This window comes from Grammomys surdaster, unplaced genomic scaffold (genome assembly GCF_004785775.1).
Source record: "Grammomys surdaster isolate TR1022 unplaced genomic scaffold, NIH_TR_1.0 130, whole genome shotgun sequence".
In the NCBI taxonomy this organism is placed as follows: domain Eukaryota; kingdom Metazoa; phylum Chordata; class Mammalia; order Rodentia; family Muridae; genus Grammomys; species Grammomys surdaster.
The window spans coordinates 22,756,622-22,773,515 of record NW_021604588.1 but is presented as its reverse complement, the minus strand read 5'-3'; the positions used below and the strand labels follow the sequence as shown (position 1 = coordinate 22,773,515).

At 45.4% G+C, this 16,894-nt stretch overlaps 1 protein-coding gene across 2 annotated transcripts in view; it reads left to right on the top strand.

Moving 5' to 3' along the window:
* Rps6kc1 (ribosomal protein S6 kinase C1) overlaps nt 1–16,894 on the top strand; it is a 138,111-nt gene that overhangs the window by 94,467 nt on the left and 26,750 nt on the right. For both annotated transcript variants that reach the window (XM_028761156.1, XM_028761159.1), the window contains 4 exons: nt 7,181–7,228; nt 8,280–8,412; nt 14,868–16,439; nt 16,711–16,800. In XM_028761156.1, the coding sequence (XP_028616989.1) occupies nt 7,181–7,228; nt 8,280–8,412; nt 14,868–16,439; nt 16,711–16,800 (1,843 nt within the window). The remainder of the gene's footprint in view (nt 1–7,180; nt 7,229–8,279; nt 8,413–14,867; nt 16,440–16,710; nt 16,801–16,894) is intronic.

Sequence of the window (16,894 nt, the reverse complement as noted above, 5' to 3'; positions counted from 1 at the left end):
CTTCCTTCCTTCCTTCCTTCCTTCCTTCCTTCCTTCCTTCCTTCCTTCCTTTCTTTTGTGAGTCTAGATTGGTCTTGAATTTACAATCAACCTGCCTTAGTTTCATAAGTGTTTGCAAATATATTTTCCAAGCACAAAGATACCTTTCTTCCAATGTTGCAACATTATGATTGTTAGCATTTCTTGGAAGATAAACTACTCTGGAAACATTTGCTTTATTTTTAGCCATTTATTTCAGTTAAAATTGTTACTCTCTAAAGAAGTCATGGTGATGATTAAGCATGTAAGTACTCAGTGGTATGAACTGGTTTGTGGGGCGTGTGTGCCCAGTATGGTACTGGTATAGCATGTGCCCCAGGCCTGGAGAGATGCTTTGAGCCATCACAGTCAACCTTTTAATTGGTATTTTGTGGATTTCATTAAACTTATATCAGAGTGTATTTTCCTTGGGAAATCCTGGACTTTAAGTGCCCAGGAGAGAAGCCCTTTCTAGCACGCACTGTAACTGTGTAAACCATATGCCTTTATTGTCATTTTTTGTGGGCTGAACAACTTAAATCTTACACTGGAGCTTACTCAGGTTAGGCTTATTTTGAATAAAGTTGATTTCCAGTATGATCAGCCTTCTATTAAAAGGGAAACCCACCACACAGGACTCGAGAACATCCCTTGGCTGTGCTACTTCTCCTGCCCTTGGCACAGCTGTAGGAAAGGCAGTGACCTTGGGTGCTTTTCTGTGTATGGCTGCTTACTCCCAGGGTTCAGTGTTTCTGGTAGCTTGCCCGTTGCTTGCCTCTGGCTTCATCATCGCCCTTATGCTGACTTAGGCAGTATTTCTTCAGTCTCTTATCTCTGGGCTTTGATGCATATGTTCTGAAGGTGGCCACCGTGACTTTGGGTAGCAGCAGATGGTAAACCTTCAGGCCGCCACCAGCTATACTGATGCTAAGTTGGGGAGTTCACGTTTGATGAAGAGTCAGAAGTGCATATGAAAGCTTTCACTGCCTAAATACCTTCTAATTAAAAAATTAGCATACGAAAACCTTTGCAGCTGCCTGGGCATTTGAAGAAAATGAAAATTAGTTGTTTTCTTAGAAATGCAGTTATTTATTTATCAGTGCAGTTTCTCATTGCTGCGCCTCCTCACAGCTCTTCTCCTGTTGTCCCAGTGTGATTCTGGCAGTAGTTGAGGCAGCAGCTAGGTGATTAGGGCTGAGATAGGGGCCTTTAGAAGCCACAGATGTTTGTATACTTTAAATTAGGGTACTTTGAACTTCAATACGTGTGTGTGTGTGTGTGTGTGTGTGTGTGTGTGTGTGTGTATGATCTGCTGTTTTCTACCTTGGAAGATATTAGGTATTTCTGGATTAAATTGATGTGTGAAGAACTCCGCCTGTCCCAAGATTCTGTTCTTTGTGTGATGAAGCAGGTAACATGTTACTCCAGTTCACAGGCAGGACACTGCGGGTCACCTGAACATTCCATAGTGACACATTAAACTGGAAATTCTAGCACAGAGAAAATTTGGTTCCATCTAAGGAAATTTAAAAATATTGTGCATAAATCCTAGAAGCCTGATTCATTTGTTACCAAAGCAGCTTCTTAAGAGTAGGAGGTGAGACTGTGCTGACTGGAGTTGAGTATCCAGGTCACATGACTTTTCAGACTTACATTCTGAGCAGAGAATTTCTTCTGGCTTCTGGTCTTTCAGGAGGAGCATCTTTATGGTGTGTTTCAGCCTCTGCTCCTGCTGCTGCAGCTTTGGGCTTCTGCTCATTTCCTGCTTTCTGTTTTTGGACAGTGTGCCAGTAATACCTTGTTGTGATGCTTGTGTGAGAGGCTTGGTGTCAAAATGGGCCTGTCCTTTTTTTTCTGGTAGGTGAAGTTTTTTTGTAAGTGATGGCTCGTGAGCATAGGCATGGGGCTACTCAAACATTGGAACATGTTTGAGTTTTGTGAGAATGCGAACTGGCATCAGCACAGACTGTGAACAGGACATGGACCTAGCTGCACCTGGGATTACAGAGTTTGGGCCTCAGCATAAACCACAGACATTGGAGCCCTGTTCATGGTCTGTGCTGATGCCAGAACCATGTGGAAGCCTGTCTCTCGTCCATGCTCCTGAGGTCGGGAAGGAATTCTTGAAAAGTGTTGAAGGATGCTGGGTGCCACCTTTCACGCAGATGACATGCAGCAGGGATGGTGGGGAGGGAGTGACTCAGCTCATGTTGGGGGCAAGCCACTGGGAGTTTGACCACACCCCGTGAGTATATGGACAACACAAAGTAGATTCTTTTTTTCTTGCTGTGTGTAGGTAACAAGGGTGTGTGGGGGGAAGGGCTGGGAAGCAAGTGTGATGGGGATACACACTGGGAAATCCCCAAAGAGTCCACAAAAGTATTGTGTCGGGGAGAAAAGGATGTGAAGCTCGGTGGGTTTACAGAGACTCTGGAGAGCCTGTGTTCACCAGCACATCACCGGAGCTGCGGAGGTTTGGTGCTGGCCGTTTGCTGCACACAGCCGCAGCCACGTCTGCAAATTGGTGATGTTTTATGCTCTCAACAGACATCACTTAAACATCTGCCTAACCATAGTCAGGTCCAGTGTGGCCTGTTTTGAGAAGAGAGTGTAGCATGCAGCACCGTCTTTTTCTCACCCCAACTATGAGGTAAATGGTCTGTAAGCTTGCTCTCACTTGTGTATTGTTCTTTCCTCCTTTCCCAGTGTATGAGGTCATGGTTCCGGTAGGGCTGAAGCACAGATGAGTCTGCTCAATAACCTAAGTTGCCCCCCCCCACCCCCCGACCCCTTCAAGCAGTGCTCTGTATCACCATGGGCAAAGATGGAGCAGCTCTTTCTGTCAGGCCGTACGCTAATATGGTGCAGATATGTACGTGTGAAAAATGAAAGAGAGAAATATGTTAATTGTGTTCTTTCAATAAGATATGCTGTCCAAGGTAATTATTTCATGACAGTGTTAGTAATAGTACGTGTTTTATCATGGAATAAAAGATGGTTTTAGGAGCCTTTTATAGAGAAGACAATTGTATCAAATTAATACAAATTAGATTTTTGTCTTTATAAAGGTGAGGAAACCCATGAGCAGTTTTTAAATTGTGTTTGAGTCTACAAATGAACAAATTCAGTTTGAGGGTTAAAGATGCTGTTATTTTGTCCTTTATGCTGACAGCTTCATTACAGATCTGCCTACTGTTGGCATTAAAAACATGTCTGGCTCCTTATGATCCGTGTGCATGCGGCTATGATATTGATGCTATACCACTGTTCATTAAGGACTCACTTGAATGAGGCTGCAGTGTAAACGTGGAGAGATACAGATGTTAAATGCAGTCGTTTTTCTTTGTGTACAGCCGTATGGCTAATAATTTCCAAGTGGCTAAAGCTCTTGTTAGCAGGAGTGCTGGCGTGTTAAGAATGGCACTATAAATAACTTTAAGAATGAAAGTTGAAGGTGCTTCTTTTAAAGACTATTGTTAACTAAACATTATTGCCAAACAGATGGGGAGCAGTCGCCAGCCTGATGTTTGTAGGTCTAATTACATTATCACCAGCCCTGACGGCTCAGTTGAAGAGGTGTACCCAGAGGCCAATTTATAATCATTTAGGCAACACCTGTTTGGAAGAAATTGACAGTCAAAGGGCACATTTAAAAAAAAATCACATATGTTCTTGTGTTTATTACCTCAATGTGAACGTTTTTGAGTGGCAAGCAAACTTGGTGAGAGAAGAAAGCCCGCATCCACCTGTGCTTTCTGCCAAGTTCGTCTGTCCTCCCTGGTCCTTTATGCAGTCTGCGTCGTGCTTCATGGTTGAGTGAGAGGAACTTCTCAGCCCTCCATTCCTGAGGAGTGTTCTGTTCTGACAGGCAGGAGGCTTCTGGTAAGCAAAAGAAGTTGTCTAGCCTTACCTTTCACCTGGAGAGATGTTTTCCATCTCACATAGACGGACAGACGAGTCTTTGCAACCGCGATTCCCCTTCTGGGGAGTAACATAAAGAGCCGTGTGTGTTGATGTAAAACCTGATGAAGTGCTAGGAGCACGGACACCTCCACAGAGCCCACCACTGGCCATCGCCTTGTGTGTGGAGGAGACCATTGAGTCACCTTCAGGACTCAAGGACTGTGAGTGCATTTGCATGCCACGGAGGGTCATTTTGTGAAGAATGTGTCAGGAGCCCTGCCAGCAATTAAAGAGTGGATAGGTCTCTCTGAGTGCAAGCAACCAAAGCCGACGCCTTTCCTGAGCTGAGGGTCCACCATCCTTTCTTAGTCTTTCTTCTGGCGTTCTTCACCCCTGATTTACTTGGAGCAGCCTGGCTCCTGTCACATCCTCATGCCCCCCTGCAGTGTTTCCTGTCAGCCCTTCAGTGGGGCTCCTGTTGAGTGGGCGGATGGTAACTCCACCTGGAGCCCTGTCTGTCGAATCTGAATCACTCTTTCCTTGTGATGTCCTTCTTCTGGCTGCTTTCATACCCACCTGCAGTGTGCCGAGTGTGTAACTAGCATACTGTTTGCACGTGTGCAGGGCAGTTGAGCAACGATAGGTGTCGTGCTGGAGCTAGCTGTCTAGGTGCACATTTCACCCTTCTTTGCTTGGTAGCTTTTAAAGCAGGGTCAGTTAACATTTTACAGTTGTTTGCTCACCTTTGAACTTGGTTGATTAGAGATAAACCAAGCTTGGGATGTTGAGAGTGCCCCATGATAGGACTCTCTAAACCCCAGTACTGTGGCTGTGTGTCTTTGTGGGGAATGCTCAAATATAAACCCTCAGTCCCATCTTCATTTCCAAACTCCATTTGTACCTTGCTGTCCACCTTCTGTGTTCTTTTTTTTTTCTTTTTTCTTTCTTTTTTTTTTTTTTTTTTTTTTTTTTTTTTTGTTTTTCTAGACAGGGTTTCTCTGTTCAGCCCGGGCTGTTCTGGAGGACACCCTGTAGACCAGGCTGGCCTCAAACTCAGAAATCCACCTGCCTCTGCCTCCCAAGTGCTGGGATTAAAGGCGTGCGCCGCCACCACCACCTGGCCACCTTCTGTGTTCTTATTGAACCTGTTAGCAGTGTACTTAAAACAGAAAGGCCATTTCGACCTTATTGTCAGCATAGCGGATTATGGCAGAGTTAGCTGTCTGAAGCCCCTATATACATTATGTTAGAGTTGTGTAGGTCAGAGGCCTCGCTGTAGTGTCTGTGCAGTTGGAGGAATGAGCTGTCTCCTTGCTGGTGCTTAGCTGAGGGCTGCTCTTTGCTTCTAAGCATTGCCTGCTCCTCTCAGGCTCTCTCTGAGCTTCTAGATGTGCCCCTTTGGTTCTTGCCTATGTGGGTGGGTCTATATCCTACCCAGATCCTTCTCATACTGGGGAAACCCCTTTACCACGTTGCTCTGAAATTCATGTGATTCAACATTACCCACCTGGACAACCCAGGTGAGCTGTCAGCTCCAGTTTCATTATTTCTGGGAAGTCCTTTCTACTACAGCACAGTCTGCTCACAGATTCTTGAGTGGGGTGTGAGCATCTCTGGGGACCATGACACTGTCTGTGACATTCCAAGGATTTTGACATCTGGTTGGGAGATGACAAATGAGCACATGAAACCAAATTGAAGAGTTTGAGATGCCGTACTAGAAGTCAGTATGATATAAATTCGAGGACAAAGGAAGAGCCATCAGTATTAATAAGAGAGACAGAGAGGTTGACATTTGAGCTGAATATGGAGAGAGTAAGTGGCTGGGGGAATATTCCAGAGAGAAGCTGCAATAACAGTGACAGCAATCATGACCCTGGGTGAACTTTGTAAGGTCATCTCAGAGTGACGGTCCTACGTGGTGGCCGCCCTGGGCATGATGGCACCCAGGGCCATGATGTCAGCCATGTGTGGAACAGGGGTGGTGGCTGAGGGGGCTAATGGTGATTACCCATGTTGGACATGGGAAATGCTTACAACGAGGAAGGAGCGGGAGCGGGAGCTTAAGAAGGCCCAGGAGGTACAATTCCTTTGTTGACTTGGCTGCTGGCTTTGTAGTTGGAGAACTGTGAGACCCTTGGGTTTGGGAACTCTGCAGGACATCTAGGAGGTGTCTATGTGAATAACATTGTATTACCACAGGCTGGCTTAAATAATGCAGGTGAGACACTCAGGAGAGGCTGTCAGAGAGGTGTCAACAACCCTCTGTAATCCCAAAAGAAAGGTGGTGGCCTACACTCATGGGCTTGCCAGCTGGTCTGTGTGGCCTATCTCTGCCATAGTATTTAGCAAAATAAGCCACAGATGTGGTAAGATTTGTCCCTGTTTCCTTCTTCTAGGCTATCAGGGATGGCCATTCAAGGGAGTAGTGTGTGAAATGAAGGTCTTGTCCTTATGAAGTTGGCTTTCTTCTTACAGAGACATGGGACAGTGACACGTCTGCACACACTTAAAAAAGAAGCCTTGCCTGGTATTTTAAGAATTGACCACAGCTGTGCAGTGTGCAGAGGAGCTGGTGGCCTGTCATGAAGCCTTGGTCGTCAGCTGGGCAGAGCTGGTTTCTGGTTGAGTTGGGGCATTGGGGCAGGACAGAGGTTAACAATGGAGTCAGTAGGATATGCTGATGGTGGAAAGATCTGGTCCAGAGTAGAGAAGCAGTACCCAAGGAATGCCTGAGATGGCACTAGAGTCTCAGTTATCGAGATCCTATTAGAGTGGACTGCTTAGAGACCACAGATGATCGTAACTTTATCAATTTTAATAAAATTACTTCCTCTTTACCACTGTCCACTCCCCACCACCGCTACCTTGTTCTGGGGTTTCCCAACTTGCAAGACTGGCCTAGAATTGCCAGGCTGGCCTTGTCCTCACCAGCCGTCCGCCACCAACTCCCAGCTGCCCCAACTGTGTGCGCGCCATGCTTGCCATGTGCTGCACCTTTACGAAACATGCTTTAAAAATAAATCTAGGAAACACAGTGATGTTTCTATGCTGTGGCAGTTTTAGAAAAGGAAATTGTAATACAATTTATTGAGACAAGGCTGTTTGGATCCTATGATTTAAGATTTTTAAAAAATCTATTTAGAAATTAGAATTTTGGGAAGAATCAGAACCAGAACCTGATTCTTAGTCTCTCAAATTAAAGAGTTAATGTTTTATTATATAATTGCTAAAATTATTAATTGTATCTTTTATTTAGGTTTTACTTGTAATGGACACAAGGACAGAACAGACATTCATTTTAAAAGTAAGTAGAATTTGTATGTTTAGTGAATTTAAAAATTGACTTTCAAAAATAAACATGCTTTTGAAAGAAAAATATTTTTATATGGCTCTTGAATGTTTTATGTTTTGGCGGTCGATATTTCTGTCTTTCACAGTTGATAAACATGCTGTAGCTTCCATTTAGAAAGTCTTATGTTAGAGAATATATAATTTGAATGCATCTAAGAACTCAGGGTGTGTTTAGAGATGCTGTTTTGGTTCCTGAGGATCACATGAGCCTCAGTTGAACTGTGATTACAACTCCTAAAACCTGACTTCTGCAGAGACTCAGCAAATAGCGGTGTCCTGGCCTGTTCTTTGGTTCAAATACAGTACATAATGAAGTGGATGATTTTAGTTTTGATATTGTGTTTGGAATGGTTTGCAATAGTATGTGTTCTAACTATATCCTGATTAAACACCACCACGGCCCCCAGAAGGGCAGCTTGCCTTGAGCATCCCCTTCCAGGCACGGCAGGAGGTCACACTGACGTGTGTGAAGATGGCCTCTCTTTATGAACAGCCCATGCCCCCACACCCAGTGGTATTTACCTAGCTTTTAAAAACCTGGGTATAACACCAGGAAATGCATAAATCTTGTGCTTTTGGAGATTTGTCATTAATGTTTTGGAAAGGAATTTAAAAGTTGCTGCTTCATGCAGGACAAGCCTGGTGTCTGGAGAATATGACTTGAACTGGCTGCTGCCTTAAAGATATACACAAGGAAAAATCAAACTTAGAGGTCACCGAGAAATAACCATGTGTCATCCTGATGACTTAGTTTGAGAGCATCGCTAATAAAAACACTGACCCACGTAATTGATTTTAATGGCAGCTTTGTGGCATCTTCTGTTGTCTGGATTCATGCCAGATGCCATCAGCGGAGCCTCTGGGGACTGAGGGGCACAGAGCAGCAGATGAGTGGTTTCTGGAGCCCCGAGTAACTCGGATAGATTAGTTTGGTTGATAAACACTGAGCACAGCAGGCTCCAAAGGCAACTGCGGGTACAACTGACCTTTTTGTTCTCTGTCAGGGTCTTAGGAAAAGCAGCGAGTGCAGCAGGAACAGAAAGACCATCATCCCCCGCTGCGTGCCTAACATGGTGTGTCTGCACACGTACATCATCTCGGAGGAATCGGTGTTTCTTGTGCTGCAGCACGCCGAAGGTGGGTTGGCCTTGCAGAGCGTCGGCACCTGTGCTGTGTCCTAGTGTTAGTGATGTTGCCTTGCCTATCACTTCATGAGCATGGGGACTCTGTCTCCTCACTCTGCTCAGCCTCCTGCTCTGAGTTTTGAGGGAACAGGACAATGCAAGTGACCGGCCAGCGTCACTCACTGACCTGTGGGACAAGCCTCATGTGTGCACTTTGCTAGGAGGTTTACTGACAGGATGAGAGCTTCAGTGCGCACTGAGAGAGTGAGGCTCTATTTAGAGATTTAATTCTGTTCCCTTGTCTGCACTAAAAAGCTACACTTACGTTAGATGACTAAAAAAAGCATCCCCTGCAGAATTAATTAATTGCTTCCTTCAGAGGGAATGCAAGGGTGTTTGCTTAACATTTGACATTGCCTCGTCTCTGATCTGAGCCTCATGAACACAGCCACTGGCACCAGTGTGAGTACAAAGCAGAGGCCTGCGCTCCGCCTTCAGCCGCCCAGAGAACAGGTGGCAGAAGGCACTCACTGATTCTGTGTCGCCTGATAATGCCTGAATTTAAATAAATATTCTTTTATTTTCGTAACTACAGCATGTTAATATAAATTCACATAACAGTAGTGCCTTTTGGTATTTAAACAGGAATTCTTAAAATAATGAAGAAAATATAAATTATTTTCTACTCTTCATGAAGGCGCCCTTACTTTTATTTATATTGAGAATGAAATACTCTATTTTTGTAATAGACATAACATTTGAATTTAATACCCTTTTCTCGGGAAAAAGAGACACTGCCTTCTGGAATGATGTCTCTTATGATAACTAATGCAAGGTTTTTGGTGGGGGCAGTAAGGTACTAATATTGTTATGATGAAGTCTGCACAAGATAACGAGGTGGAGGGAAGACCCCACACGCAGTGTTTGATAGGGAATCCAGAGGGGCTCCATGGCTCACAGGTAGTAAGAGAGTTAATTGCGTGTGTGAATTGGATAACTAATTCACCTTTGTTCAGACATTATAGACAGCTTTTATCTGAGGATACCAGTGCATTACAGACATTATTGAATTAGAGGTCATGTCATCTGATAGCGAAATACGGCCACCTCTGGTGTGGAACAAAATAACTTGCGTAGTAATAATCCATAATAATTTAGAACAAGGTCAGTAGGATGAATGTAATTATGGTCAATATTCTATTACCCGGTGTGGATTATTCATGTTGGAGATTATCTGTGGCAAAGCTTCGACCCTCGCTTACCTCCACAGTGTGTAGCTTGCCTTCCTCCTCTTCTCGGCCCTCCACGTCACACTTGTCTTTCCTCTGCCATCTTCCCTTCTGCCTCTCAGGACTGAGATTGTAGCCGATGCTGGTTTAATGTGGTGCACCAGTGTTACAGGGCTCCGAAGGCACAGACTAATGGAAACACAGTCGTACACTGCCATGGACTTGTGAACCTAGAAGGAATGTCTCTCCTTTCAAATGTCTATGGCTTAATTTTCTAGAAGTCTTTGTGATGTTAAGAAAGTTATTGCAAGTAGGAGCCTCAGCTCATTTGCTCTTAGCAGTTGATTGAGTGTGCGCTGCACACTGAGCTGAAGCTTCTGTGAGCAAAGAAGGACAAGAACCTGCCCCCTTACACACTCAGACTGCTGCTGTGGAGTTGAACAAGGAAAAACAAACAGCAATCAAGTACTGCCTACAGTTTATTAGTGTTTATTAATACCCAGTTGGAAGTAGGCACGGCAGCAACGTTTTCAGGAGGGCTGCAGAAGACAGCTTAGTGGTACAGTCTTAGCGTGCTTGCAGTCCTGTGTCCACAAAACAAGCCTAGAAGACAGGTGCAAATGGCCATTGCTCGTTCTAACCATTTCCTTAGCTCTGTGTGAGGGAGCACATGGGAAACAGTCTTCAGTCAAGGCTGTGAGTGCTAATGTTAAGAGAGTAGAGGTTAGAGAATGTTCTTCAGCCTGGCCGTGAGTGGAATGTTCACTGTGGGGCACGTTCGCAGTCAGGGAAAAGGGAATGGTGAAGTTAGAAGCCCACAGCTGTGAGAACAGAGCAGGGCATGGGGGAGCTTCTCCACCAGTCTCTCTCATTCACCGGGTGTCAACATTATTAGCACACAAACTCCAGATCTGTGCAGTGATGCAGCCCTTCCTGTTCCGGCCACTGCTCCGTTCTGGCTCTAGAAGCTGAGGCTTCTTTTTCCTTGTAGAGACGGTATTCTTCTGTGTCCAGGTTGTCTTTGAACTTGTAATCCCCCTGCCTCAGCCTCCATAGTGCTGAGATAACAGGTCTGTGCCCCTCTGCCTATTGCTTCTCTTTCTGTGTTTTAATGCAAACAGATCTAATATGCTGCCTCTCACCTGCGTGTCATCTTAGCAACGCACATTAGACACCTTCTGAGCTTAGAGCTGTGTTATAAAAGGTTACATTGTACTGTGTGGTGGCACACACCTTTCATCCAAGGACTCAAGAAGCAGGGTCAGGCAGATACCTATGAGTTTAAGGCCATCCTGGTCTACATAGCGAGTACTAGGCCAGCCAGGGCTAGGTAGACTGCATAATGAGACCTCCGTTCCCTCCTCACCCCTCCTCTCCCCTCCTCTCCCCTCCCCTCTCCTTTCCTCTTCTTCTCTTCCCTCCCCTTCTTTTCCCTTCCCTCCCCTTCTTTTTCCTTCCCTTCCTTCCCCTTCTTTTCCCTCCCCCTTCCCTCCTCTCCCCTCCCCTCTCCCTCCCCCATGGCCTCTCCATCAGCTTTTCCCCTTTCCTCCCCTCTCTTCTTCCCCTCCTATTCCTTTCCATCTTTTTGGAAGAAAATGTTCTCTAGGTAGTGCTTAGAAGGTTAAGACAGAAAGATTATACCGAGTTCAAAGCTAGCCTGGAGTTTAGATTGTGGACGAGGCAGTGTGAGCTGTCCACATTACTAGTTCTGTGGCCATGGCACATTCCTTAGCCTTTCTGTGCCTCAGGTTTTTTTTTTTTGTTGGACAAATAAAGACACAGTGACCATGTACTCAGTAGGACTGAGGAGGATGAGGCAGCTGCATGTGTCCAGCACCTAGCGGCAGTGTGTGCTGAGCACTGCGTGTTTCTAAGGGTGGAAGGCACCTTAAGTACTGCGTGTCTGCAGATGTTGCTCTGCTTCTGACTGGAGGACCTGTGAGTGGGTCTGCTCATTTCCCATGATGCAGCTCCTCCTGTTACTGGGTATATGAACTGTTCTGCTACCTGCATGGATGTATCTTTGTGCATTTTTAATTTTGTTTTGAAGAATTATTTGTAGGGAAGATATCTTTAAGTGGGAATTTCTAGGTCAAAGGTGATTTTTATTTTGCTATAATCTGTGTTAAATCAAGTTCTAAGTTTGCTCAAGCAAATCTACTCATTTATTGTGCAGTCTTGTAGAAAACCAATAAATTAAATTAAGAGACAGAGAGGTTTAATTAAATGTTATGAATTACTATTATAGCTTAAGACACTTAATAACTAGAATTTCCTGTGCTTCAAAAGGACCTAGAAAATTTAAGTTATACTTGATATGATAGTACAATCAATATTTTAGTATTTTTTATTTCTATTTGAGGTTTAATGAACAACAGTTGTTTAGGTTAATGTCGTAATGCTGTGAATGCATAAGTCTGTTTGTCAGGGTTGGTCTTGGTTTTGAGGAAAGCAGAACACTGTGGAGGAATTTGGAGTGTTGGAGGAAAAATGTGCTCTGGTTTGGGAATTCATGGTTTATCAGTGGAGGAGAGGACGTGCTGGGCACCCAGCCCTGCTTCACACTGAGAGCTAGGCTGACCTGGCCTCAGGAGTGAAAGTGGAGAGGCTCAGACAGTCTCTTTCCCTCCAGCAAGCCCAGCTCCTATAATTCATGTTAGGAGGTTTACGTGAGCCCAGAAGGTTCCACAAAGAAAATACCAACAGTCACACTTAAAACTGTTATAGTGAAAACAGTGGGAATTCAACAGGATGTCAGCATGATTAGTAAAACGGCTAATTGCTAATGTCTGGTACAGGTAGCTTGCTGAAGAAGGAGCTGAATTGTCTGTTGTGTGTGGAGGGGATTCTGGCAGAGCGACTTAGCCACCTGCACAGGAGTCTTAGAAATGGTCATGTTCCCCAGCCATCTGCCAGTGCATGCTGGGGATCCCAGGACATGCTCACAACTAGACCTACTGTGTGGCCAGCTGGGCTGCACAACCATTTAAACTCAGTTTCTCATGAAAATGTTGTGATAATTGTGAGTTAAAGTTGGAGCAATAGCTGAGAGTTACAGTCTGATCCATAGGTGTCAGGCGGGCAGGGGGGGGAGAGGAAGAGCGATAGAGAGATAGAGGTAGATAGACTCTCCCCCCACTCTGGGCCGAGTGTGGGTTTATGAAGCCTCAAAGCCCACCCTAAGTGATGCACTTTTTCCAACATGGCCACACCTCCTGATCCTTCTAATCCTTCTCAAACAGTTCCACTACCTTATGACTAAGTATTCAAATATTTGAGCCTCTGGGGAGGCTTGTAGCCATATCATAATGCAAAAATGCATCCAGTCCAACTTCAAAAGTCCCCATAAACTATCAGAATCTCCACATTGTTTAAGTCCAAAGTCTCTTTTGGGACTTATGACACTCTCTTAACTGTAGCCCCCTGTAAAATCAAAATGAAAAGAAGATCATATACTTCTCACATACAGGGACACAATTGTTCATTACTTTCCAGAAGGCAGGGAAGGGAGCGCAGTGAGGAAATCCTGGGCCAGAGCAAGACCTAAGACCAGCTGGGCAAACTCCAAACTCGGCATCTCCATGGCTCACGTCAAAGGGCTCTTCAGACTCCAACTCCTTTTAGCTTTGTTGACTATGACATACTTTTCTGTCTTGGGCTGGTTCCGATCCCTGTTAGCAGCTCTCCTTGGCAGGTACCCACAGCTCTGACATCTCCAACATCTTGGGGTCTCCAGTGACATCCAGGCTTCACCTTTGCAGCGTCACACAGTGGATCATCAGAAGATGGTGGTAGTCACAATTAAGCCAGGGGTGGATCCTTAAATGTTAGGACATTTGTACGGGAACTCTGAAGCCCTGAGCATATACTCTATAAAGAGGACAGAAGGGGACATGGGGTGGTGGAGTGAGAGACAGATGGACAGAGAGGGACAGAGACAGAAAGAGAGACGGGGGGTGGTGTACGTAGGTGTGTGAGGCTCTGGCACTGACTGCATTGCTCCTTATGCTCAGGGCAGGATAAGCTGATTTGTAGCCTTACTGACTTCCTTGGGGTGAATTGTGAAGTAGATGCTTCTTTACACCTGTGGCTGACTGCTGATGGTTATGTATTTCAGTTGCGTTCTCTTGATGTTTGACACACAACTGCAACTGGAAACTGATCTAAAAATTCACCCTCCTCATCTAAGTAGGGAGACTTATTTGAACTCATTCTCTTAAAATTTCATTCACTCATTTGGTGTGTCTGTGTGTGTGTGTGTGTGTGTGTGTGTGTGTGTGTGTACATGCACATCATGGCATTTGCCCAGAGGTCAGAGCACAGTCTGCAGAAGTTTATTCTCTCCTTCTGCTCGTGTAGGTCCCTGGAGGTGAGCATCGTCAGACTCAGCAGCAAGCGTCTTTAGCTGTCAAGCTGTCTCACTTGCCTGTAACTCATCTTTTTCTTCTGGAGACTTTGGCCCCAAATTTAATGAATTATTTTTTGATATGGTTTTTGCTAATTAAATTTCTAACCGTATGGTTTCTGTGATTTTTAAAAAAGCATGTGGATTCTAGTTAGAACACCTCTCGACTCTATAGTAAACTGGAGCACCATCGTGGCCGGCATTGTGGGTGCTGTGCAGGATTATTTCGTGCTCATTTGATGACATAGGTGGGTTCTGGGTCCTTAGAGGTGTGTCAGAACATGGGCTGTTCTTTCCTCGATGGCTCACCTTATTAATAGTTGCTCAGCTAATCTTCCCCAGTAGTCATATTTGTCCATGCAAAGTATGTGCCGTGTTCCAGAGGCAGAAGATGGGAGAAAAAGTTATCACTTTTGAAGGCACCAGCTGCCAGGTCGCCCACTGGTCCCCAGGTCTGGACTGGGCATTTCCAGAATGGACTGGTACTGTTGACTCCCTACTACGGGGTACAGCGTTAAGCAGCTATCTGGTGGACTGGTTATGACTCAAGCAGAAGACTAAACAGTGTGTGACTTAAAGATCTAGCTATGTCATTCCTTTTACTGGAAGACATGGGTCGTAACTTTTAAAATAATTTTTAAAATAATTGCCACCGCACTTGGTAAAGTCCACAGAAGACGGTCACACTTTATTGCATATACAACATACTAGGTCTTTGATATTAATGAATTTTGTTGACTTTTTTTGGCTAATTATCATAGTTCTTCATTGTCTTCAGTGGCTCAAGTAACTACCAGTGTAGAGATCTTAATTTTTTGTCACTGTTGTTCACAGGTGGAAAACTCTGGTCATATATCAGTAAATTTCTGAACAGAAGCTCTCGAGAAAGCTTGGACATTAAGGAAACGAGACCAGCCATGCCTCCTCACGTGCGCCTGCAGCAGCCAAGTGCTAGTCCTCAGGGCGGCAGCAGCTTCGAATCCAGAGGGAGTGACCCGGGGAGCATGCTGAAGGTTCTGCCTCTGAAGACTAGTCTCACTCCGAGTTCTCAGGACGATAGCAACCAGGAAGATGATGGCCAGGAGAGCTCTCCCAAGTGGCCGGATTCGGGCTCCAGTTCAGAGGAAGAGTGCACGGCTGGCTACCTAACGCTGTGCAATGAGTATGGGAAAGAAAAGATTGACCTGGGGTCTTTGAATGAGGAGTCTGTCTTGCAGCCTGAAGGGGACAATACTGATACCCAAGCTGTTAGGAGTTTCCCAGCATCCCTCACTGCTGACAGTGTGAGCCCTAGCACCCAGCTCAAGTTCTTCCCTGGAGATGAGGACCTAGAAGCAGTTTGTTCTCCTCGAACATCTGATTCCCTCAGTAGGTCAAAAAACAGCCCTATGGAGTTCTTCAGAATAGACAGTAAAGACAGCACAAGTGAGCTCCTGGGACTGGATTTTGGTGAGAAATTACACAGTCTGAAACCAGAGCCTTTGAAAGCACTCTTTACCCTTGAAGATGGAGACAGCCTTTCCCAGAGTTTTGATACTGGCAAGAGCAAGGGAGAGATTGAAGCTCAGGACTCCATCAGCAGGGGCTCAGACGACTCCGTCCCAGTTATCTCATTTAAAGAGGCTGCTTCTGAGGATGTCGGCAGTGCTGAGGAAGGAAGGCCTGACCTTCTTGTGAATCTGCCTGGTGAACTGCAGCCCACCAAACAGGCTTCAGCAACGGGTCCTACTAAGTTTCCAAAGGCCAGCGCAGGCAGGCTGGAGAGTCAACTGCAGGAAGCCCCGGATGTGTTGTGCCTCAGGCTGAATTCTGAACAGTGCTACAGCCTGGGAAAAGAAGGCCCAGAGCAACTGAGTGATCCCACTGAATTTCATCCCGGTGGTGTGACCCCAGAGCACAGTGCTCAGGCAGGTCTTGGGGTGTCATTCACAGCTGTGGTTGATCACAGCAGCTCACGAGACCAGTTTCTCCTTTCCAGCTCGCACCCTGAGTCTGACAGACTGGGGCAGGTAGAGGTAGCTGTCACTGCACAGGACTTGCAAGAAAACCTGTTCCACAGTTCTAGTCCATGCTTAGGTGCTAAAGAACTCAGTGCACACACAGACACTGCCACGTCGGAGGAAGTGTTGCTGTTCACAGATCCAGCTAAAGAAGAGCCGAGCTCTCTGTTGCAGAGAGACTCAGAGACCGAGGAGAGGAGTGTGGCAGCCAGGGGAACAGAAAAGGAAATCCATCAGATCTTTGAGGACCTGGATAAGCGATTAGCAGTAAGCTCCAGGTTCTTCATCCCAGAGGGCTGCATTCAGAGATGGGCAGCGGAAATGGTGGTAGCCCTTGACGCCTTGCACAGAGAGGGGATTGTGTGCCGAGATCTGAACCCAAACAACATCTTATTGAATGACGGAGGTCAGGAACTTTCACAAATGCATTTCTTTTTATTCGCTGTTGCTTCCAATTAACTGAGTAGGCGTTTTATCTTGTAATTAGTATCTTCATTTCCTGTCTAGAGCTTCATTATCAGTGCGGCAAATTCACCCCCAGTAATAGCTTCTAGTACTTAATGATGCCATTATTCTTAATGATACTGTTTTTAGCTACAAAAGGAGTAATTACAGTTCGCTTCTGCAGAAAATGGAAGAGAAAAATGTTTTGATTTCTCCTGTCGTTTTGTTTTTAGGACACATTCAGCTAACGTATTTTAGCAGGTGGAGTGAGGTTGAAGATTCCTGTGACAGCGATGCCGTCGCGAGAATGTACTGTGCCCCAGGTTAGAGCACTCTCTTCAAATGCTTCACTTGAAAGGTGGCTCTTCCTTCTCTCTCTCTCTCTCTCTCTCTCTCTCTCTCTCTCTCTCTCTCTCT